This window comes from Myotis nattereri, assembly GCF_964212035.1.
Source record: "Myotis nattereri genome assembly, chromosome: 7".
NCBI lineage: Eukaryota > Metazoa > Chordata > Mammalia > Chiroptera > Vespertilionidae > Myotis > Myotis nattereri.
In genome coordinates this window covers 34,940,866-34,965,620 of record NC_138082.1, presented here as the reverse complement: position 1 = coordinate 34,965,620, position 24,755 = coordinate 34,940,866, and the positions used below count along the sequence as shown (strand labels likewise).

Here is a 24,755-nt window from a genome sequence, read left to right as displayed (position 1 = left end):
TAGTTGCAAGATCCTCTGGAGAAAGCAGCAGGCCCCCAGCGCCTGCTCCCCCAGCCCAGGCAGCAGCCCTGAGCCCGTGCTGGCCTGAGAAAGCCACTTGGGAGATTTGTCACGGGAGGGCAGACCCATCCACAATGGGGCCGTTCCGGGGAACTTACCACCAGGAGTGTTGGGGTCTATCGTCATGCAAAGAGTCTCCCCACCTGGAAACCTACGCTGGGTCCTGGCCCTCAGCTGACTATGCAGGGCCAGCATTGGGCACAGGGTGGACACTGGACAGGAAGACCCCAAGGGAGACCGAGGGTTTGGAGGCCCCGCCTCAGCCCACCCACCAACCAGTGACCGAGTCTGAGGGGCTGCAGCTAACAGTCTCAGGTGCATATTTCAGAGCCACAAGGTGCACCTCCCAGACCTGGAGCTGCGCACCCACAGCCTCCCTGGAGGGGGACACTGCTCATCAGGGACCTGCCTTCCCCAGGGCTTCCAGAGACAGTCTCAGGTGATTGTTATTTTTTTTAAATTGATTTCAGAGAATAAGGGAGAGGGAGAGATAGAAACATCAATGATGAGAATCATTGATCGACTGCCTCCTGCATGCCCCACCCTGGAGATGGAGCCTGCAACCCGGGCATGTGCCCTGACCGGGAATCAAACTGACCTCCTGGTTCATAGGTCAACACTCAACCACTGAGCCACGCCAGCCAGACTCAAGGTGAATGTCTTAAGCTGAAGGGGGACGACTCAGTGATGAGCTGGGGTTTCTGTATAAGCAGCTCATACTCTGGATCCCCAAGAGAAGTGTCCACAGGGAATACACGCACTGGAATATTTTATTAGTTTATTTAACCCAACAATTGTATCCTCAATGTCATCGTGTAGTTCTTTGCGACTTAAAACTGCACATTAAAAGTGTGAATTAAAAAGTCGTTCCTATGTAGTCTGTGTGGACATGACATTTGAAGTGTACCAGAATCCCACAGAGCATTTGGGAGGACAGAATTCCTCTCCAGGTAAAATCAGCTGAGCAAGGGAGGAACTGGTTTCCACCTTGGGAACAACCCAGTCACATGGGCCTGGCCACCCCCAACTCAGTGTCCTGTGAGCTGAGACCCTGAGTAAGCGATCTGAGGGGAAAGGCAGGAGGGCCCTGAGGGCTCTGGGTGGGGAGGCTTGAGTCCTGAGTGACGGGCAGGGCTGGGAATGGGGGGACCCGGGCCTGGCCGTCTCGAAAGGGCTGCAAACACATACAGGGCGGCTGTGATTGCAGCAAAGACCAGGCTTCCTTTCCTATTTTCATGATAACAACAATCCTATATAATAAAATCCTAATATGCAAATCGACTGAATGGCAAAAGGACTGGTCGCTATGATGTGCACTGATCACCAGGGGGCAGATGCTCAACCCAGGAGCTGCCCCCTGGTGGTCAGTGCATTCTACCTGGGAGCACCGCTCAGCCAGAAGCCAGGCTCACAGCTGGTGAGCACAGCGCGGTGGCGGGAGCCTCTCCTGCCTCCGCTGTAGGCGGGTGGTAAGGAGCGAGGGGTCCTGGACTGCAAGAAGGCACAGGCCAGGCTGAGGGACTCCCCGCAGTGCACGAAATTTCGTGCACTGGGCCTCTAGTCAATTATAAATACTAGGACTTCATCTTCCTGATAAAAATGCCACCTTCCATGAAGGGGGTGCTCGCTTCCTAGGGGGAGTGTGGGCACAGCCAAAGCGTCTCCACTTCAACCCGTGCCACTGGGCAGCAGTGACAGCGATAGGCCCACGCAGGTGTGTGTGTCCCGGGCCTGTATGCCCGGGGGACCCGCTCCACACTGACCCACTTAGAGAGGGAGCTGCCGCCCACTCCGACTTTTAGGGAAGGTGGCCCCGGCACAGGCCTCGGAGGCTTCCTATGAGGTGGCCTCGACACTAGGCCTGGCCCTCCAGCCGGGCCACGGCCTGCTTCAGGTCCTGCACCACGAGGTCCACCTCGGCCCGGGTGGTGCTGCGGCCCACGCTGAGCCGAAGCGCGTTCCTGGCCACGTCAAAGGGGATGCCACAGCTCAGCAGCACCGGGGATGGCCTGCAGGGGCAAGAGACCAGCATTAGCGTCACAGAGAACAGACAGGGAAGGGCCCGGCCCCCTCTGCTCTTGGCTAGCTCCCCACCCCCTCGGCAGACATCCCCCGGCCACCCGTCTTCCAGGTCCAGCTCCAAAGCCTCCCTGGTTCTCCAGACCCCGGGCCTCTCATGCCGGAAAGTCCCGCACAGTCAGTCCTGTGGCTCTCCCAGCACAGAGCCTCAGCCCCGGAGCACGGACAGCCCCCAGTTCTAACATGCAGGGTTTCCAGGGCTCGGAGACATGCAGACAGACAGGTGTGTGTGGGCGCGTGCGCGCCCACACACACACACACACACACACGCATACGCACACGGTGGAGTGTCTTGCACCCACAGTGCTGGAGGCTGTGGCGTAACCAAGTGTTTGGGGGTTCACAGCACACAGCACAAGGCTTTCTGCACATGGTCCGGCCTATATTGATGGACGGAGGCAGTTCTGAAGCTGGGTGTGTGAGGCTTGCGGGGGGTCCTCAAACCCTCAAGCAGGCTCCGCCTTCGTAGGCCGCCTACAGGCGAGGGGCCCAGCAGCAAGGCAGTGTGGGCTGCTGGACTTCAGCGCCTGAACCCCCAGATCCAGGCCATCGTGTACGGGCCAGGCAACGGGTGATTCATCACCTCCAGTCACCCAGCCTCAGAGCCGGAGATCCCTGCAGCCGATCCTGTCACAGCTGAGAGGAGGACCACGCTGGGCAGTGACAGCACGGCTCTCCCTGGCTGGGTGACCTCACTTCTGTTCCAGGAGGCACCACCACAGGGCCCCACCTCTACCCACAGGGCAGTGGGCACCTGCCTCCACCCTCTTCCCCTCCCACCCACCCAGGGGCTACACGGGACACCTGTGCCTTCTGAGCTGTGCTGTCAGCCCCTCCTCGTCCCTTCCACCCACCTCTGTGGCTGTCAAGACTGCAGGCTGCAGCTGCCGGCTTGGCCACCTGTCTCAGTTTCCTCATCTCAGAAATGGGCTTCTCAGATCACCCCCCGAGGGTCATAGTGAGCATTCCCTGAGCAGTGGCCCCTGAAAGCTTGGTGAGGGACGCTCCCATGAGCCCTTTTCTGCCTCCAGGCTGGCCTGGCCTCGCTGCTCCTGACCTGTAGTCCGTCCGGTTGCCACATAGGGCTCCTGGCCCCACTGCCCGCCCCTCCCCACCCCTGCCAGACTGTGAGAGCTGCTGGTCAAGCCTGGGCCCTGCCCCCCGAGGCCCGCACAGGGTCGCTTCCTGTGTCCCACCAGGCTGCAGAGCTCTGTGATGCATCCTGGAGAGCACTTACCGGTCCCCGTGGTCCGAGTGGCACGCAGCCCCTACGCTGGCCAGCAGCGTCCTGCATTGCGCCAGCACCGAGCAGCCTGAGGAGACAGAGCACAGGTCCCCTGAGGCTGAGGGTCCTGGCGGGGCCCCTCCCTGTGGCCCCCACCCAACCCAGCAGAGGTGAGAGAAACCGCAGGGGGACAGGCATCCTCTCCCTGGCTGTGGAGAAGCAGGCATTGCTCTGCTCATAAAACTGTCCTCAGAAATGTCGTTTCCCACCATGCCTAGTAAGACACTGGGATTCTGATTAGTGGCCACACTTAGTAAGTTGTTGTCCTGGCAATAAGTTAGACTTAACCTGCGTTTTCTAAAGGTAAGACACTAGGCAGCTGCCTTCATGAAGCCCGAGGGCCCCCTCTTCTTCCACAGGCGGAGACGACAATAGTAACAAGAATCTCTGTTCTGTTCACATTCACACAGGTTGTCAGTGATACAAAGTCTGCCCCGGAGAAGCGAGAAAGGAGACAGGAACAGAGCTTCCCACAGTGACCAAGCCTGGAGATGCAGCCACACGCCCGTCTGCCCCGCCCCACTGAGAAGGCAGCGCAGCCCAGGGTCTCATTAACGCAGCCGCGATGCTGCCCGTTCTCTGTGACCCAGGACGACAAAGCAACAAGGACCTCTCCTCCCAAAAAGCGAATGTGCGCTGTAGCTGTGGCTCCCTCGGGCCCGCCCCCTCTCCCAGTGAAGCACAGGTCACCCCGGGACTGGCTCAGGGACTCAGGACAGCTATTTTCCCTGAATGGGGCAGCGTCTCAAGAACAAGGGAAACCCCTGGATTTGCACTTTTCCCTACTCACAGCCAGTTTTTAAAGGTGATCTACTCTCTCTTACCTTCATAAAATATCTTGTAAAATTTGCTGGCAAAAAAGGATCAACTAGCCTAAAACGTAGTTCATTTTATCCCCTTCCCGAACCGCTTTCAGCTGGGCGTGAAGACTGCTGAGCACCCGCACGCCCTCCTCCTGGGCCTGGAGCGCCAAGCAGTCAGGGAGGCAGGACGGCGACAGCCCAGGCCACCTGGGACAGGACAGCCACTGTGCCCTAAGCAAGCGGCCCACAGCCCAGCCCAGCCCAGCCCAGCCCAGCCCCCGCGCCCTGGAGACCAGGAGGTTGTCATCACCTTGGAGCTGGGGTCCCCGGAAGGAGAAGTTACACGTGTTGGAGAGCCGCTCAGTCCCCGGAAAATGGCTGTTTAGATGGATTTTCTTCTCACCGAATTCAGCCTGGAGAGCGATGAAATGTTCAGTTGTTCAGTGAGGGCTCCAAAGTCCCGCCCCCTCCCCCCTCCCCCCTCCCCCCAACCACCTGCTTGACCTTTAGACTTTCCTGGGAAACAAAACCTCAACCTCAACCTCAACACAGCAAATAATTCTCACTGGGAAGCACCTACCTAGACTGGCTATGGAAGCAAAGCCAACAAGGAGATAAACTCCTGACATACATGAACCTTCTACACTGGTCACTAAAGGCACCATCTCTGTCTGGAAAACAACCCACTGCTGGGTCCCTCTCTGGGGCTCTGACTCTGGCTCCTGTCTCATGACCTACTCCCGGGGCTGAGAGTCCCCGTTCTCATTGCCCACGGGCAGGAGATGAGGCCCAAGACACCCGCTCCCCTGGGCTGACGGGATGCTCACCGCCAGTCTCTCCTCCAGGTAGTCTCGGACGTCCCTCATGTGGGCCTCGTAAGCCTCGCAGTTCTCTGCCACCAGCTCAGCAGCCTAGGGACACGGATGGCGTCCACTTATTGCAAAGCAAAGGACCACAAAGCTTTACGGAGCAGAGGGATGATTGCTGGTGATTGACGGGGCATTTCCTCAAACTGCTCATTTCTGGAACAGCAGACAGTACTCGTGGGCTGACTGGCGGTTGAGGTAAGTGCCTGGAGTGTCACCGCACTTGATCCACAGGAATTTACTTGACCAGGCACCTCCTGAAACTGCCACGCACCAGAGCTGCCGCAGCCCATAGGGCAAGAAGAACATCAGCCCTCACAGCACGTCCTACTGTTCCAGAGGAGGGGCGGACGGACACACAGGGACAGGTGGGCAGGGGTGTGGCGATGGCGCGCAGAGTCGGGAAGAAGCAGCCACCAAGGTACAAGGCCAGGGGGAGGGTGAGTGCTCCCAGAGCAGAGTGAGCAGTGTCAGGGACCGAGGCCCCATGACAGGTGGGACCTGAGCACAAGTCACAGGGCAAAGGATTCTGGGAGGGGAATCCGACCTTCAGGGTCCCCCACCACTCAGTGTGTGGAGAAGTGAAGAGGCTGGCAGGTGTCAGCAAAGGATGGGGATGACCTGGTCAAGTGGCGGTGGCCATGGAAACCAACAAGAGGCACATCCTCACTATTATCGTGGAGACTACAGACAAGCCTGGCTGCTGCCTTAGGTGCGGGGTAAGAGCAAGGTCAAGGGCACCTCCTAGATCAGCCGTGGGCAAACTACGGCCCTCCGGCCGGATCCGGCCCATTTGAAATGAATAAAACTAAAAAAAAAAAAAAAAAAGACCGTATCCTTTTATGTAATGATGTTTACTTTGAATTTATATTAGTTCACACAAACACTCCATCCATGCTTTTGTTCCGGCCCTCCGTCCAGTTTAAGAACCCATTGTGGCCCTTGAGTCAAAACGTTTGCCCACCCCTGGCCTAGATTCTATTAGTAAGGGCGTGGATGGCGGGAGGCTCCATCGGGAGAGGGGAATGGAGGAGAGAGTGGGATACATCGAGGACCCTTGGAATTTCCCTGGTGACAGGAGTATCTTTTGTTCTAATAAGGCCTCACTGAGTGGCTGCTGAGTGGGGGACCGGTCACCAAAAGACCAGGCCATTTCAGGAGCCTGGATTTTCAGCCCCACCCCCCCTTCTCCAGAGAGGACCGGCTGGACAGGGAGTTAAAGACCCACTGAAGCCCATAAAAACCCCAGCACGGGGTTGGGAGAGCTTCAGGGTGGGTAGACACGTGGGGCGCTGGGGGTGGAAGCCCCGGCCTTCCTCTGCATCTCTTCCCCTGGGAGGTTCCCCTGCATCCTTCATCACATCCTTTTCTGATAAACCAGCGATCTGAGTTCTGTGAGCCCCTCGAGCAAATTAATTGAATGGGGGGAGGAGTTAGGGGAACCTCCAATTTATAGCCCGTTGGTCAGAAGCCCGGGTGACAACCTGGACTTGGGACCAGAGTCTGAAGTGTGGGATCTCCTGGGACTGAGCACGTCTGTGGACTGAGCTACCTCTGGGCAGTGTCAGAACTGAGTCACACTCAGGACAGCCAGCGGGGGTCCCAGAGAACCGCTGGGGTCAGAGTGCGGTGAGTGTGGCAGCCGCGTGAGAGGAAGGCTGTTTCCCACCACCTGCCCACGGTCACGGGCTTACCTTCCCGAGGCCGGCGATCATCGGGGTGTTCTCCGTCCTGTAAGACAGGGAGTCAATCCTATTTCTATGCAAACCAACCGACAAATGTCCCAGGAAGGAGTCCCGTTTATGTTCGTGTGTTCAAACAAAGACAAAAATCACACCAACACCCTTTCTAAACATGCGCCACACAGGCCCCCAGCCCTCGTGCAGGCTACTGTCTGCCCAGCAGCGGCAACGACAGGCCCCCGGGTCCTGCACTGGGTCCGCGGTGACAGTTCTGTCTGGACCAGGGCAACCACCGTCCTCCCACTGCAGACCCACAGGCCCCTCTGTGGTCCCCACTGCAACGGGCGGGGTCTGAGAGCTCTTCCTCACTGTTCCCTCGGCCGAGGCTCAGCGACGCCTCCCCACCATGGCTGGGACGAACCGTCACTAGAGGGTTGGGGCAGAGAAGGCGTTGCCAAGTCCTAGGCCCAGGCAATTGTTTCCGTTTTTGTTTGCCCCCCTCAGTGTTAGCTTTACGTTTTACGTAAGTTCAGGGTCTATTCTGAGGTCATGCTGGGTAAGGCGTGGGATGGGTGGAGACACGCTGCTGGCCTTGACAGACATTACTGCAGCCCCAGGTGAGGGCGGGCTGCCTGTCCCCCACAAAACTGCTTTCCCATCTCTGCCAAAAGTCATGGGGCATATGTCTGGTTGTGTCTATTTTGTTCCAATGGTCTCCTTGCTGGGATTGGATAGACAGGAATTGTATATGAATTTGGGGAGAACTGACATCTTTACTATATTGAGTCTTTTGACCCATGACCGAGGTGCATAGCTCCATTTACTTCGATTTTGCTTTCTTTCACTGGCACCATGCTGTTTTCAGCATGAATGTCCAGTACAGATTGTGTTACCATTACATCTGAGTATTCTGAGTGATTGCAAATGGTACTGTAGCTTTTATTTGGTTGCCCATATGTTCACTCCCAGTGCAGAGAACACAAGCCCTTTCTTCCCAATGTCCCAAGGTTCCTCCTCACTGTTTCCCTTCTGCTTAGAGAACGCCCATGAGTCCTTTAAGCACAGGCGTCCAGAGGCAAATTCTACCAGTTTCCCTTCATCTGAGAACCTCTTAACTTCCCTCTGAGCCTGTGGGACAGGTGTGCTGGGCAGGATTCTGGCCAACAGTTCTGAGCACCTGCCAAATGTACAGCCATTTCCTTCTGGCCTCGTGGCTTCTGGCGGGAAATCCACTGTCACCAAAACTAATTTTTCCCCCTAGGTAAGGTGTCAGTTTTGCCCTTGGCCAATTTCAAGATGTTTCTTTGTCTTTCATTTTCAGAAGCTTGACCATATATTGTGGCATGGATTTCTTTCATTTGTCCTGTTTGGGATTTGTTCAGTTTCCTAAATCTGCAATCTATGTCTCTTGCCAAACTTGGGAATTCTTCAGCCATTATTTCAAGTGCTTTTCAGCCCCCTCTTGTACTCTCTGGGACTTCACAGAAATGCACTGGGATCCTTTGTTATAGTCACACGGGTCCCTGAGACTCTTCGATTTCTTTTCTGTTGTTTAGATTGGATAATTCTACTTATTCTTCTATCTTTCAATGTTTACTGATTCCTTCCTCTGTTCCTCCATTCTGCTGTTGAACCCATCAGATGAACTTTTATTCTCATTATTGTAGTTTTGGTCTAGTTTCCACTTTACATCTTTTTCTTTGCTGACACTTCCTCTGCTCTGTTCAGTTTCCCTGACGCATTTTCACCGTGTCTCGTTTACAGTCTTCACCGGAAAATTCCAACACCTTTGTCGTCTCCGTGTTGGCAGCTATTGAAAACTCTTCTCAAGATGCTGCCTGGCCCATCTCGCTCCCCGGCTGCAATGGCCTGTGCGTCTCGGGGACCCAGGGGCAGCAGGAAGGAGCCAGGGGTTTGCGTGCCGCTCACCTGCAGGCAGAACAGCAGCCGTCGGCCAGCGGGGCTTCGCAGCACCTGTGCAGTGGCCGAGCCAGAGTGACAGGGGAACTGATGCTTTGTTGTTAATCCTCACCTGAGGATATTTTTATCCACTGATTTTTTTAGAGAGAGTGGAAGGGGGCAGGAGAGACAGACACATCGATTGGGGCCAGGGATCAAACCTGAAAGCCAAATACATGCCCTGATGGGAATCGAACCTGCAACCCTTCGGTGTGCGGGCTGACGCTCCAACCACTGAGCAATGCTGGCCAGGGCAAGGCACCAACGCTTTGAAGAAACAGAGATGTCCTTCATCTCCAAAAGCCTGCGGGTCTGTGAGTGCTGAATGGGGGCTGGGAGGGAGAGCAGGGCTGGCTCAGCAGTGAGGGGGCTGTGCGGTCCCTGTGCGGCGGGAGACAGAGAGAGCCAGCCCTGGGGTGCACCCCGCCAGCAGCCAGAGCCTCGCTAACCTCCACCTTACCCCGGCCTGAAATTCCGTTCTTGTCCGCCTCCGAACAGCATGGGGTACAGAGGGGTCAGTTCCCCGAGCCCTCGGACGTAAAGTGCTCCGATCCTGGGGCCATAGAACTGAAAGGAGAAGGCGGTCATTATAAGCAAGGACCTTCCCAGGATGAAAACTGATGGCTGAGGCACAGAGACACTGCAACGTGCAGGCCCGCAGCTGTGCCTCGTCACCGCTCCGCACACGCGGGGTCACAGAAGCCTTCGGGAGGCGGGCAGGCTGGACTCGAGTCCCAGCTGTGTGCTGATGGACTTCCCCCGACCCCCACCCCACGTGGTTGCCTTTGTGAAAGGACAGGGCTGGAACTAGAGATCACCGAGGGCTATTTCTGGGTGAGTCCATGTTTTCTTATAGAAATCACACAAGAGCTTTGGTGCCGTGGTGCCAGGCCGGCCGCTCGGCCTCTGGAGCCCAGCGAGCCCTGAGCCGCAGAACCAAGCACGGGAGGCCCAGGCCCGCTGCACTGCCAAGGTCTCCACAGTGAGCCAGGCCCCCTCTCTGCCTTAAAGCTGCGTCACTAAACTAAACCTTTACTTTCAGGAGCCTCACTTTAAACCACGTGAGAGAAAGCAACACTTTCTTGAAGCCCGCATCGCTGTCCTTGTGAGGAGGGTTGAGTGGGCTGACAAGGGTCTGCTGACACTCCCTGCTGCAGAGAACACACACCACCTGGCTAACCCACCTGCGTCTTCCTCACCTGAGCCCTCAGTGCCCTCCCACAGCCTTGCCTAGCTGGCCTCTCCTGCCCCTATGGGTTGGGTGCCCCATTATCCCAGCCATGGCACTCGTCAAATGACACGCTAGCTGTCGCTGGCCCCCTTCTGTAAGGTCCTCTGAGCGGTGAGTTGCTGTCACCGCGTCCCAGGGCCCAGCTCTCAGTGGGCCCTCAGGTGCTCTGGGTAACAGGTGATGGTAAGCGGTGAGCCTCCAGGTCATGGAGCCATGTTCCCCCAGGAGGGAAGCAGGCCTCTGCGTGCGCACCTTGTGCCCCACAATCGTCAGGAAGTCCACGCCCAGGTCCTCCACATCCACGCGCCTCTTCCCCAGGGCCTGCGCGGCATCCGTGTGCAGGAGAACGGCAGGCAGCCCAGACGCCGCCCGCTCCTGGTTCAGGGCTTTAACTCGCCGGCTGATCTCAGGGATGGGCTGACGGGGAAAAATCAACAGTTGGGTATGTGGCTTGGATTTGATGAAAACCGAATGGAAGAAGTAAGGAGACACTAACAGGGACAGACCAACAACACTACAGAATTGAAAGCAGAGGAAGAGGCCCAGCCCAGCGGATGGATGGACTGGCGGGGCTGACCACCCCCTTCCCATCGGGTCTGCGTAAAAGGAAAGAGCGACTCACCATGATGACGCCCGTCTCGTTATTCGCCAGCATGATGGTCACAAGGCACGTGGCCGGGCGGACGGCCGCCAGGACGTCGTCAGCCTCTGCCTGCCCGTTCACCGTGGACACGGGGACGAAGGTGACCGCTGAGCATAAGACACAAGTACCGAGGTTAGGAACCCTCCCTTTTCAGTTCACTTTGATACAGCTCCACAAACACATTTTCCACGGTGACAAATGTAATTTACTGTAAACATTCTGAAAACTATAAAGAAGGAATTGTCATCCCACCAGAGGTGATCGACTTGAACGCTTCCTTACTGAAGCTTCAGTTGGTGGGTTCACTCTGTGGAAGGTCTCCTTTCTGCATCTCAGGGACCCACGAACTTGACCTCCACGCACTCAGCGCTGAGCCAGCGCTCATTCCCGGCACTCGCTGCACAGGGAAAACAGTGGGGTGACTAAATGGAGGGTTCGGGTTGAAAAGCAAACACAAACATGAACACACCTGGAAACACTTAGTTGGTGCCTTGGGTTCTGGGATGAGAGCTCGTGTGGTGGAGAAAAGCGCATGGAAGCCTCCGACACCGCCCGCCCCCTGCAGCCAAGACAGTAAATCCAATCAAGGCTGCGTCACAGGGGAGCGAGGGCGATCGCTGCCGCCTTTTAGGGCCTGACACAGGCAAGGATGGGGGCTCCTGTGATGTCCATGGCTAACTCATCAGTCTGACCCTTACAAAAACCAGGACTGCGGACGAGGATAGTAGGCCACACACATTCAAGCAGTTATAAGCCTTATTTAAGGCTGCTCTTCCTGACGTGGTGTCTTTGCTAAAGCAGACTGAGCTGGCCTCAGGTAGAGGCAGCCACTGATCTGGGAATCTGGGAAGTGATTTCCCACCCACGTCAGAAAAGAGGCTCAGAAACACCCGGCACTCACTCGGAGGGGACAGCAGGAGGCAGTTATAGCACTGCCCCAGGGCTATGGCAACTCATCTGTCTCTGTCGCAATGTATTTCAAAGGAACCTGGGCCACCTGGACATTTAGAACATAATACTGATTATAAAAACAAAACAAAAAACAACAAAAGACAAACACACCCCTTTGCCTCTCAAGGTCCCTCAAAAACAAGAGAACAGACATATTTCTAAGTAAGAGGTGTCACCTATGGGTAAGGGATGTTGAGGAATCCCCAGGAAGAAGACAGAAAGACAATGGCATTAGACTAATAGGAATAGGATAAACAAACTCAGAACATTAATGTATGAATGGATCCAGTGACCATCCAAGTTCAGGGTGCACAGCGCGGAGAGCTGGGCGGGGCTGATGACTGAGGCAGGCAGAGGACTGGTTCTGGTGTCCGAGCACCCCTGCTTTGCACCCAGCAAGTGGGTGGCACCACATGCCCAAGACAGGAGGGGCAGGCCCAGGGCCTCCAGGACAGGGAGGGCCCGAGAGAAAGGAAAGAACTCACACATCTGCTATAGGACACGGACAGGAGGCAAAAGGAGGGCAGCCTGGCCAGGACTGTCTTTTCATGAAGAAGATGCTCAACAGCAATAGCCACAGGGAAATGCAAGTCAAAACCACAACGAGCTTCCACTTCACACCCACTAAGATGGCTATAACCTATAATAATAAAGCCGGGGCTGCAAGGGAAGCCCAGGTCCCGGGTGCCAGAGGGAAGCCGGTGCCGGCAGCCGGGGAAAGGAAGGCCTACTTTTGCACAAATTTCGTGCATCGGGCCTCTGGTAAACAATAAAGCCCTTGCTGGTGTGGCTGAGTTGGTTGGGCATGGTCCTGTGCACTGAAAGGTTGCCAGTTCGATTCCTGGTCAGGGCACATGACTGGGTTGCGTGCTCGATCCCCAGTAGGGGGTGTGTGGGAGGCAGCCAATTGATATTATGCTTTCACATCTATGTTTCTGTCTCTCCCTCTCCCTTCCTCTCTCTAAAAAGTAAATAAAAGCAAATAAATAAATAAATAAAACAGACAGTAACAAATGTTGATGAGAATATAGAGAAATTGGAACCCTTGAGACTACTGGTGAGAATGCAAAATGGTGCAGCTACTTTGGAAACAAAGGTTAAGGATAAACACAGTTAGCAGAGACCCAGCTGTCCCACTCCTAGGTACCCACCCAAGAGAATGAAAAGGTGCCCACACACACACAGACAAATGCTCATACTGGCATTAGCATAATGACAAATGTTCTTTAACTGATGAATGGATGAATAAAATGAGAATATTATTCACATAAAATGAGATTTACTCATCCACAAAAAGGAATTAAATGCTGGCACATGCTACAATGTGGATGAATCATAATGTTTTTATGCTGAGAGAAGCCAGGCACAAAAGACCACGTATTATTACGATCCCATTTCTATGAAAGTCCAGATCAGGGAGCCTCTAGAGACAGAATGCAGGTTAGTGGATACTTGGGCTGAGGGCCTCTATAGCATGTGAATGACAGCTCCATAAAGCTGATTTATAAAGAAAGCAACTGGCCTGGCTGTCATGGCTCAGTGGTTGAGCATCGACCTATGAACCAGGAGGTCACAGTTCAATTCCCCTGTCAGGGCACATGACTGGGTTGTGGGCTCAATCCCAGTGTGGAGCGTGCAGGAGGCAGCCGATCGATGATTCTCTCTCATCCTTGGTGTTTCTATCTCTCTCTCCCTCTCTGAAATCAATATACATATACATATACATATACATGTACATGTACATGTACATATACATATACATATGTAAAGAAAGCAATTGGGAGAGGTGGAGGGGGTATGAAATGGTCAAAATCTCATTTTATATGGGGGTGGGGATATCAGCAAACATGCTTGAGCTGAAATGGAGATTATGTTTGTAAGTGATTAAGTATTAAGTTGGAAGTAATTAAAATAAAATGTGAACCATAAGAGAAACTCCAGGTGGGCTAGAGCAGGACAGGACTGGGGGTCACTTTACTTTGTACTTTACACCTTTCTATAAAGTGTCAATTGTTTCTATCATGAACATGTTTACACTTTGTAAACATTTGTGTAACTTGTGTAGATAAGAGGGTAAAGGCAACAGTAACTGATAACAATGTATACTAAATTGCCCTTCCTTGTGTAAGACAGAAAAAAGGCAGCAGGGATATGAGGAACTGCAACCTAAGACAAAGGTTAGACCTGACCTTCCTTCCTCTCCCCCTTAATTAAACTGGTGCATTCAGGTAAGACCAAGAGGAGGAAAACCTTTCCAGCCTTCACACAGGAAAACCAACGCAAAGGCTTCCTGGTCTACCCCAGCAGTTCTGTTACAGCCCTTCATCTCTGGGATAGAACTGCTTTCCCAGATCCGCTGTTAGGTTTCCAGGCAGATTCAATAGGAAAGCTGACACGGAGAAGAAATCACTTCTTATGTAAAGGAGACTTAACCATGGCTGTCTTAGGGGGGGGCGGGGGGGAGGAGGGAAAGGCTCTTATGTTTTCAAGTGAGTGGTCTTAACCTGGTATCACAGGAAAAATGAAAGAAGGACCAGTTCCTTCTGTGTGATAATGACAGGGCCATCATCACTGCAGGCTAAGCCTGACTCATCCCTCGGACCGCCTGGCACTGCTCTGGGGGAGGCCGGGCCCCTGCCCCAGCCTCACTGAGAGCCCCTGATTCTGACCCCCTGAAGGGGATGCCTATTTGATCCTTTTTCATATCAGAGGAGTGGAAGCCAAAATTTAATTTATTAAAATCAAACAATAAAAAGCACCATTTAGCATTTTATAAACATGTTATTTAAAAATTTATTGTATACAAGAGTCTGAAACATCATCTGCATATACCCGATTGTCATTTTTTAAGGGAAAACCTCATGGCATCTACTGACACCCAGGTGGCAGCCTGGAGGGACAGGCTGTATCCCCTACACGAGGACAGCCAGGAAGCCCGAGCACAGGAGGGTGATGGCTCACCATGTCCCCGGGGCCCCTCCCCACTGAATCAGCCAGTCGGGTCCGCAGAGCTGTCCCTGCTGGTCTAGGCTGGGTACTCACCGGCCACTTGCTCCTCCACCATGTGCTCCAGAGGCAGACGGATGGAGTCGTGCTCCACAGTGCAGGTGATGATATGGGGCGTGGTCCCCTCCACTGGGCTGTGCCACTTGGCTGTGTCCCCCTTTGAGGTGTGGATGGTTTGGAAATGCCTCACCACGGAGTGGATCACCAAATTATTGGACTGCAGAGACATGCAAACAACCACTTACAGAAACTGTCCTGAGGGGAGAATGGGGACAGCAACCTCTCCCACTGGGATTTCCTCATGGCTAACATTTAAGACAGAAAGAAAAAGTCAATTCCTCAGCTGCGCCCTTTGAAAGGCCCCACTGCAAAGATCTGAGGGTTTCAAACTTTCAAAAACCTCAGAACTCATTTCTGGTCAATTATACCTGCTTTGCATGTTTATGTCTGCATAAGCAACTTATGCACTTTTAAAACTTAAAATCTTCAAAAACGACTCTTTTTCCCAGGCCCATTGCTGGTGGAAGGTGAGCCAGCACCTCCATTCAGGGCCCTTTGGCATCTCTATCAGTAAACCCTTTGACTCAGAGAGTCTATCATGGACTTGGTCCGACAGCTGCACTTGTACAGAAGCAAGATGATGGATGTAAAAGACTATTTACTATAGTGCTGTTTGTAACAGTAAAAGCTGGGGAGCCCTTCCATGTGTATCAATAACCGGACTTGATAAATAAATTATGCAACATTATTCAACGGAACACGAGCAGATGTAAAAACACCAAGGGAACGCTCTGTGGCTGATAACAAAAGAGCAACACACTTGCTAAATGTAAAGAGGTAGCTGACGTTATACACAGTATCCCACAAACTATACAGATTTGCTTGTATGTGCACAAAATCCCTGAACAGGTACAAAGGGAAGGAGAAAAGACTACATAAATCCACTTGTCTATTTGCATTTTACCCACAGATTATCTCTGGAAGACACAAAGCTACCAGTGTTGGTCTCCTGGAGAGAGAAATGGACAGCAGGGGAGTGGGGGTGGGCTTGTGCCCAGACAGGGAATTGAACGGGTGACCTCCTGGTTCACAGGCTGATGTTCAACCACCTAGCAACACCAGCTGGGCACTCTTCTGTTTCTTGTTAAAACTGCAGCTGAAATACCCGGATTCCTGGTTGGGGCACATGCCCAGATTGCAGGCTTGATTCCCAGTAGGGGGCATGTGGGAGGCAGCCGACTGATGATTCCCTCTCATCACTGATGTTTCTATCTCTCTCTCCCTGTCTCTTCCTCTCTCTGAAATCAATAAAAACATATTTTTAAGAAACAAAAAACTGCAGCTGAAAGGATGAGACTTTAGAAAGCTTACCTCAGTGCCCCCGGAAGTGAAGATGATGTCTTGAGCCTTCCCGCCTATCATTTTTGCAAGGTTTTCTCGAGCTGCATCGATAATATCCTTGGCCTTCCTACCTTGAGGGACCAAAATGGACATTCATTAATGTCACTTCATTAAGTGCGGTTGACATGTTTAAAGAATGACTAGCCACGAAGGAGCAAGAGGTCTGAGTGGGTAATTCTAAAACGAGACATGTCCCGCCTGTGTAATCACAATACGTGTACCACCTAGAAACAACCCGGTGCAAGGGCAGCAGTGAGGCACTGGTGAGTCAGGGACCGCCACTGCGATCCCAGGAAGCGAGTGAGGGCCAGAAACAAAGATGGGAGGAAGCCTGGGAACTGAAATTCCCTGCGACATGCTTTTCGTCTTACAGGCGCTAGAGGACAGGGAGGCTGTGGCCATCGCTTTGCCTCCCGCTCATCCAGGCAGGAGAATGAAAGGATGGGAAGGCCTAAGGTCACTCTGCAAAACAACAAAAATAAGCAGAACTAGAACTCATGACCCCTCAGCACAAAGTTCAATGCCCTACCTCACAGTGCAGGTCCCCAGGTTACTAGGAGGTCCCTGCCTCAGGGAAGCACCTGCTTTCAAGCAGGGTCATGCAGCCCAGCTGCCTCCCAGGTTCACTGGCTCCCAGGAAACCAGGACCAAGCGTCAGGAGGCACAGAAAGGAAGGCTCCAGGATGGGAATTCTAAAAACTGCAATGACCATTCTTACTTAAGTAGTCTATAGACCAGCAGTCTCCAAACTTTTTTGACTATTCAGTCCTATTGGGAAAAACAAACAAACAAACAAACAAAACTTGAACAGATATATAGTGTCCCCCAAAATGAAATCCCATAAAGGCAGTGTTTATTAAAATACATTTCATTTTCAAAATTGAGCTATCAGCTGGGTTAACGCTGTCACTTCTCTGCTCAGAACTCGCCATCTTAGTCAGGTGGGAGCCAGGCCCACACAGTGGCATCCACAGCCCTATGTGGCACTGTCCCCGGGACCCCCATGCCCACCCACCCACACCCCTCCTGTCACCTGTATACTCCCTGTAGCTGCAGTGCGTCCTGTTCGTCTCTGTGCAAATGCCATACCGTCAGAGATCCGGCCATCCTGCACAAAGGCAGCACCCTCTGCCCCGCCCAGCAGGCCCGGGCCCATCCTGTCTCACAGGCCCACAGCCTGTTCACTTAACACACTTGCATTTGTCGGTTCACGGTCTGCCCCCCTCACTAGATTGGAAGCCTCATGAGGGCAGGGACTTTGTTTTGTTTGCTGCTGTATCCACCAGGCACAGAGCAAGCACAGGTTAAGCATGCTGACCGAACGACTAAGTTAAAATGCTCACAGAAGTCTGATTTTATTTGTCATGGAGCAGAACTTGGATCCTTGGAGATGAGTCCAAGTCTCTAACATGAGGCCAGGCTGGCCTCGAGAGTGTCAGGAGATGCCACTGGACGGGCCCTGGGGAACTTCCAACCCAGTAATTAAGTCATTCTATCAGAAAGGTGACTTTCCTTTATATTTCTGAATTTCTACCTGAATATCAACAGAAAGTGAACTGCGATGCATTTTTTAGTTACGGCTCTTCATTTGTGGAGACAAGGGCTGTCAAGGTAACCGAAACCCACTGACAACCTTCACTGGGCCAAGAACATCATTTCCCCTGGAGGCTTGTTCCCAAACTTCTTCATATTAATTGCTTTTTACTGGCATTTAACTGTTCTCCATATTCTCACATTTAATGTATCATAAAGCTCAATTTTACTAAAGGAAAGATCAGGGACAAGGAACTGTCCAGTTTAGCCAGACACATGTACCAAATAAACCAACAAATATACTAATGAATGACTAGTACCGGCTTTTGAAAATGCTTTCCGTTATCAAGTTGCTATGGAATTACAAAAGTAAATGGATAAGAAAGTCCACGACAGCCGGCAAAATTGTACCCAGGTATTACAAAATCCCAGGGCAGTAGTCTGTTTGAATGTTATCTTCGGTCACTGTAATCCAGTTAAGATAGTTTATCTTTATTATCCCCAATAAACATTAGATCAGAAAGATATGATTTTGCTCACCAGCTGAAAAATGTCATGTAACTCTGCTGCAGAACTAGTGATTTTAAATTGTTTTCCAAAACCTCCAAGTTAATGCTCTACATCAGTGACTTTCAACCGGTGTGCTGCAAGAATTTTTAAAATGTGCCATACCTGACTATTTAATCAGGGGCACTGACCTCTTTTCCCTTAGATTGTCAAATATAAAAATGACAACAGCCAACACAACAGTAGCTGTCCGGTGTGAATGTCCTGTCTTGAACCATAAATATATAGGTCATATAACACAGTTGCATCTTATTGGTCACAACACATATTAAGGTTGCAGCTGATTGGTTAATTCTTGGTACCAGAAATCCTTATATACAAGTATAGGCACCTGATTTTTAAAAAAGTCACTTGGGAGTAAAAAGGGTAGGTAATTACTATTATTATTATTTTTGTAAATCAATCAAAATTATACCTACTTTTTTGTCAGATGGGCAAAAATACATTTTTTGGTGTGCCGCAGAATTTTAATAATTAGTTTATATGTGCCATTAGATGAAAGAGGTTGAAAATCACTACTCTACATTTATTTATTTATTTTTAAAATATATTTTATTGATTTTTTACAGAGAGGAAGGGAGAGGGACAGAGTCAGAAACATTGATGAGAGAGAAACATCGATCAGCTGCCTCCTGCACGCCCCCCACTGGGGATGTGCCCGCAACCAAGGCACACGCCCTTGACCGGAATCGAACCCGGGACCCTTGAGGCCGCAGGCCGACGCTCTATCCACTGAGCCAAACCGGTTCTGGCACTACTCTACATTTAAACGAGACTAAATGAGAAATAAGAATATTTATAATTAAAGAATTTAAAAGTAATTTTCTTTTCAATTTTTTAAAAGGCCAGGATTATATTCGATCCTGATGATTTAAAAGATCTATTTTGCAAACTTTATAAGGATCAAATGAGACAGATACGTGAAAGGGCTGTAGGTACAGTTATAACTCTTAATAAGACATCCTGTTCATCTGAGAAAGGGAGACAGGGATGTATGTTAAACATTAAAGATTGTGGTAGCAACAAGGGTCAACGTACCAAGTTGGACTTCTTGAAAAAAAACCTGCCAAGAATTACAGCTAGACTTGCAGTTCACAGAAAATCTATTCAAAACCAAGTGCTCCTGTGTGGTGTCATTTCTCTGATGCCTCTGCCCCGTATCTGCCATCTGTGCGCATCTCCTAGAATTACCTGCCGGGTAAGGGCTGCTGGGATTTCCCCAGGCTTCCCGCATGGCCTCGGTCACAGCCTGGACAACCTCTGGCTCCAGGGGGGTGGTTGCGTTATAGTCCATGTAAACCCTCCTGGAGGAAAGAAAGGAGATGGGATGTGGGATTACAGGTGCACCAGGTCTATCACAACAGCAGGAGCAAATAAAGCAAGGGCAGCGAGCCCTCCACCTACCCTTCTTCCCACCTGAGTAGGACGGGTGGACCGCAGGGCCTGGACTGCCCACAACTGCTATAAAGGTCAGGCCCAGGCCAGCCTAGGAAGCGGCATGTCCCGAAGGCCCTTCCTTCCCGCTTGCTTTTCTAACTCCACCACTTTTCTGTGAAGGCTGAGGCTGGGGGTGAGCCTGCACCCACCCATTCTTCCCACTCTCCCTCTTCCTCTCCCTCAGGCGGCAGGTCTACCCTGGGGCAGGCCTGCTGCTCTCCCCCTTGAACTTTTGGGTTTCTGTGCCTAGAATGACCACTGCCCCCTGCCTTACTTTTTTTGATCTTTGCTCTAACTTGACCTTCTGGTGAGGCTCTCAGCAGTCACCCACCCCCTCCTTCCCAGCAGTTTCTCCCTAGACCTGTCCTTGTTTCCTGTCTGCATCTATGAGAGTAACAGGATGTCAGCTGCAAGGGCTCTGCCAGTTCTCCTCACCCTTGGTGGCCAGGACTGAGAACAATGGCGGGAACACAGCAGGGGCTCCGTTTATAAGATGGCAAAGTAAATGTCACAGAAAGGGCACATTCTCAGAAAGATCCTCATCAGTAAAATTTATCTGTGTATCTTCTTACTAATATCAAAAACCTTCAGAAATTTTCATAACTATATACATTAGGTAATCTGGGCTGATACTAGGAATTATTTTACCTGATTTTTAAATCAACAACAATGTTTAAACCAGTGGTCGGCAAAATGTGGCTCGCGAGCCACACGCGGCTCTTTGGCCCCTTGAGTGTGGCTCTTCCACAAAATACCGACTTCTGCGCATGGGCCACGAAGTTTCAATTGCACTGTACGTGCGCGCCTGCACGTGGTATTTTGTGGAAGAGCCACACTCAAGGGGCCAAAGAGCCGCATGTGGCTTGCGAGCCACAGTTTGCCGACCACTGGAACCAATCCACACAAAGTTTCAAACACAATACTAATCATGGCTATTACACAGTTACTTTGTTTTAGTTTTTAGGAAATAATAATTTTAATCTATGTCAGGATAATTCATGCCCAAACTTATTCAGCTCTGTCAGAGGTTTGGCCCTTCATGACATCTGTCATTTTCTTCGTGAGCTCTGCACTATCTGAAAAAAAGTAACCTATCCTTTAATGGGTTCAGTTAGCATAAACAATCTAATTCTGTGATCCCTACTTAATAAAGTACAATATATAATCAATGCTGTATCATCTAGAATTGTCAAACTGTTCATGAAAGCTAAAAACACCCTATAAAACAATGAAGCTATTTTATGTAACATGTAATAGGTAGTTGGCATGAAGCAAAGCTTAAATATTTAGTCTTCTGAAACTCTAATGTATTTCCATAAGCCTTTTAATCTATAATTTTATAAATATATTTTACCATCATGGAAGCCAGATATGTACTTAGCTTCTCTTTATACATAATTAAAAAATTTAGGAGAGTGTAGGCTATAATTCAGATACACTTTAGTCACAACACCATACAAAGACTTTATAATCAGGAAAGAAGATATTTAACATTATTGCTTAGTCTTATAAAACAGTGAGTTTTAACTTAATTCATACATCTAAACTTATTTATAATTTTTCCTATACTCTTCAATAATACTGCTTGGCAAGTAATATAGGTACTGATATAATTTTTTATTTCAATTGGTTGCAAACGAATTCTAATTTGTTAATCAATGCATATATTCCTTTTTAACTACTTACTACACCTCAGAATTAATCGTTCTACAGAAAGTAACTGCCCCGAGAGCAAAAACATTGCAAAGCATTTTTTCCTTAAAGATTTTCAAGGAAAATCTATAGGAACACAGACTCATGAAAAAAACTAATTAAAAATTTGACATTCCATCTTGCCTTACTAACTGTGAAACAGAGACGTGAACACGTTAGTTTATATTTCTCTGCTTATAATATTATACTAAGAACTACTGTAACTATGTATGAGCTATTTTCCAGCTTCTTCAAGTATGGGACACACTACAGTTCTATTAGTGAGGAGAAACGAATAATCAATCTTAGGTAACTCAAAAGCAAAATGGGTGGCACAAAAAGATAAACTGACTTTGGGTTTTTTAATATATATCTATCTATATATTTTTATTGATTTCAGAGAGGAAGGGAGAGAGAGAAACATCAATGATGAGAGAGAATCACTGATCAGCTGCCTCCTGCATGCTCCCTACTGGGGATCAAGCCCACAACTTGGGCATGTGCCCTGACAGGAATCGAACAACAACCTCCTGGTTCATTGGTCGACAATCACTGAGCCACCTTGGCCGGGCAGGAGGCAGATACTTTTAATTCCAAATTTGTCATTGGTTTGTCGGGGGCTGGCCTCTTTATTGATTCTGCTGGTTTAGGGGCTTGAATGATGTGCTCCTGAAATTTGAGTATCAACTCAGACAGTTCTTTCTTCTCAGTAGTCTTGATTTAAGGTTTGACTGGCTCAGGTGGCTTTTCATCATTATGTCTACTTTTTGTAAAGCCTACAATGCTTAAAAAAAATCAGTGTTCTTCTCACAGCAAGACCAAGTCTTTAATGCATCATGAGAGATGGGAACACCTGGATCAGTGGTTCTCAACCTTCCTTTAATACAGTTCCTCATGTTGTGGTGACCCCCAATTGTTACATATTGAACATAATTAAAGCATAGTGATTAATCATAAAAACAATATGTAATTATATATGTGTTTTCCGATGGTCTTAGGCAACCTTTGTGAAAGGGTCGTTCGACCCCCCAAAGGGGTCGCGACCCACAGGTTGAGAACCGCTGACCTGGATGGTATGTGGAAGCAGGGTCAGAAGTGGTCTCGACATTGCAGCCCTGGCTGTAGCACAACCAGGCTGTTTCTTTTCCCACCAACACAAGTCAGGCCCAAACCCAGAGACGGCAAGACGGTGTGCGTTTACAACTCCCCCTAGTAACCACTGGTCTGACAGCCTGGTTTTTGTTTTGTTTTTTGAACCATGAATGTTTTAATGCAGCATCTTGTCTATAAATTGTTCAAAGTGACCTGATAGGTACAGGGCTTTGGGGCTTTGGGCAGTTTGACCAGCCATCCTTGGATGTTCCAGTATCAGGACACTCCCAGTCCTGCTGTGATGTGAAGCTGCAGGTGCCCCACTTGACTCTCACTTCCTGTAAGTAAGTGTCCCAGAGTTCCTCAAGCTACTAGAGTCAGCTGAGTGGCTGCGGCTTTTCAACCTGCCGCCTGGCTCATTTATGGCTTGAATTTCCGAGGAACACTTTGTAGATTACTCTGCTCCATTACCTGCTACTTCCTTAAAGTGCTATCAATATTACGGACAAGCTAAACTCCATTCGTTTCATAACCAAAAGGTAAAAAGGCACCCTGAATCTCCTCTCCACTCCGTCTCCCTAGGGGATATCTTCCCAGATCCCATTTGTTCTGTCCCAACCAGAGTAGAATGACTAATGAAAGAGCTGGTCTGATTTACTCCTCATATTCGGGTAAAGAGGATTACCCAAACAACAAGTATTTAACACATTCCTGAACTGGAGGGCAAAGATTCACAAACAAGAAAATGCCACTTTCGCTCCGCGCCCCTCCCCTCCTCCCCCAGTGGTTCCAGCAGGCGGAAGACACCTGTGGAGGACGCCCTTCTCTCCGAGTTCATCCCGACGTTCCCAGGTGCTCAGGCCAGGGGCCTGGGAGGCATCCTTCTTAATCCCTCCTTTCCCAACACCAGCGCATCAGCGGGTCCAGCGGGTCCAGCCTCAGTTCACTCACTTGAGCCACCGCTTCCTCCCTCCTAGATGATCGTAGAGACCCAATCGCTTTCCTTGCCTCCTCCCCTGCCCAACCCCCATTCCTACTCTCCGCAAAGCAGCCCCGATACAATATAATTACATTGCATCACTCCCCTGCTCAAACCTCCAAGATCCGCCACACCTTTAGAATAAATACACCCCCAAGTGCTTCCTGGGCTCCGAGGCGCTGCGGGGCCACGCGCCGCCGGCTGCTCCCACAAGCCCTGCACCCCAGGCGCACGCGACCCGCGCTCCCGCCGGCCCGGATCCAGCAGGCTCGTGTGCGCGCGCCCTCGGGGCCTTAGAAACCGCCGTTTCTCCTCCCCGCGAGCAGAGCGTGCCCAGGCTGGTGCGGCCGACTCCAGGACGTCACCCGGGTTTCAGCGCACTGTTCCCTCCCGGGGCCCTCCCCGGACCACGCCTCGCATCAGCTCGTCCTCCAGCTCTCATCCCTAATCTAGGCCTCCCCGTGGCCAGCCGGCCAGAGCTTCAGCCCCGCGTGGGGCTCCTCCCCGCAAGTGATCAGCGCCGCCCCCCTTATAACCTCCCCGGGCGGGACACGCCAACCGCTCGCGCCGCGGCGCCTGGAGAGCTTCCCGGAGGAGGCGGCCGGCGGTTTCCCTCGCCTTTCCCTCTCAGCGCGCACCTCTCTGGCGGGCTCTTCTCTTCGCCGCCGCCGGGCCGACTCGCCACACGCCCCCGCGCATGCCTGCTCGGTGCCGCGGTCGCCTCCATCCCGGTCCCGCCGCGACCCCGCTCCCGTTCACCGGGCCCAGGCGCAGTCCACACCCACCCAGCCCCTGAAGCCCGAACTGTCAGCTCTGAGCTTCACGAGGGGCAGCGGGGTCGCGAGGCCGGGGCGCGTCCGGATTGGCTGAGTTGCGCGCTCCGGGCCAATCCTCACTTCAGCGGCTGGGCGAGGATGAAATACTGATTGGCTGAGCGCGGTCAGGTGACGGCCCTGGGGCGGGGCGCCGAGCCCGTCACAGGGGACGTGGTCCCAACTGCGAAATCCTGGCGGGAATCCCAGCGAGGCCCAGTCTCACCCGTCGCGGGTTGGGGTCGTCTCCCCGGCTTCTCACCTTCCAGGGCCCTGCGCGAGTCCGCCGGCGCCAGCGAGGAGGCGGCGCCCGACACCAGGGCGGCGTGGACCGGGGAGAAGCCGCAGACGCGGCACGTGGGGTTCGCCTGCGACCGCCCCGCTGGACCGGGCGCCCGGAGCAGGGCCGGGTACGGAAGCCGGCGGGCCACGCTTCTGCGTCCTCGTGCCCGGGGTCTCCTAAAACGTGCTTCCACTGCCCCAGCTGGAGGGGCCTCTGCACAGGTGGCTTTGCGTGGAATTCGGCTCCTTCACTGCGCATGGATTCGAGGGGTCCGGAGTAGAGGCTTGGGACGCAGGGAAGGTGGGTTCAGGACCTACAGGAATGCGGGAGGCCAGGGGTAACGGAGTGACTCAGAAGACAGCGCCTTCATCTGGACAGGAACGAAACCTACTCT

At 51.7% G+C, this 24,755-nt stretch overlaps 1 protein-coding gene across 1 annotated transcript; it reads right to left on the bottom strand.

Annotated features, from left to right (window-relative positions):
• Positions 1-813: 813 nt before the first annotated feature.
• SCLY (selenocysteine lyase) lies at positions 814-23,999 on the bottom strand. The gene is made up of 12 exons (XM_081096315.1): positions 23,905-23,999; positions 19,258-19,370; positions 15,937-16,037; positions 14,602-14,782; positions 10,588-10,715; positions 10,218-10,382; positions 9,195-9,301; positions 6,788-6,824; positions 5,055-5,138; positions 4,538-4,640; positions 3,377-3,452; positions 814-2,069 (listed from the first exon to the last, which is right to left on the bottom strand). Exons 1-12 carry the CDS (start codon positions 23,991-23,993, stop codon positions 1,916-1,918), a joined length of 1,338 nt encoding a protein of 445 aa, XP_080952441.1. The 5' UTR covers positions 23,994-23,999; the 3' UTR covers positions 814-1,915.
• Between the last annotated feature and the right edge of the window lie 756 nt (positions 24,000-24,755).

Bases quoted from the DNA above. Each gene is read 5' to 3' on its own strand.
- SCLY (XM_081096315.1), bottom strand. From the start codon at position 23,993: ATGGAGGCGACCGCGGCACCGAGCAGGCATGCGCGGGGGCGTGTGGCG. The intron at 14,783-15,936 runs GTAAGCTTTCTA...ATGTCTCTGCAG, and splicing joins TCACTTCCGGGGGCACTGAG to TCCAATAATTTGGTGATCCA. The intron at 6,825-9,194 runs GTAAGGTGGAGG...CCTGTCTTACAG, and splicing joins GAACGGAATTTCAGGCCGGG to GACGGAGAACACCCCGATGA.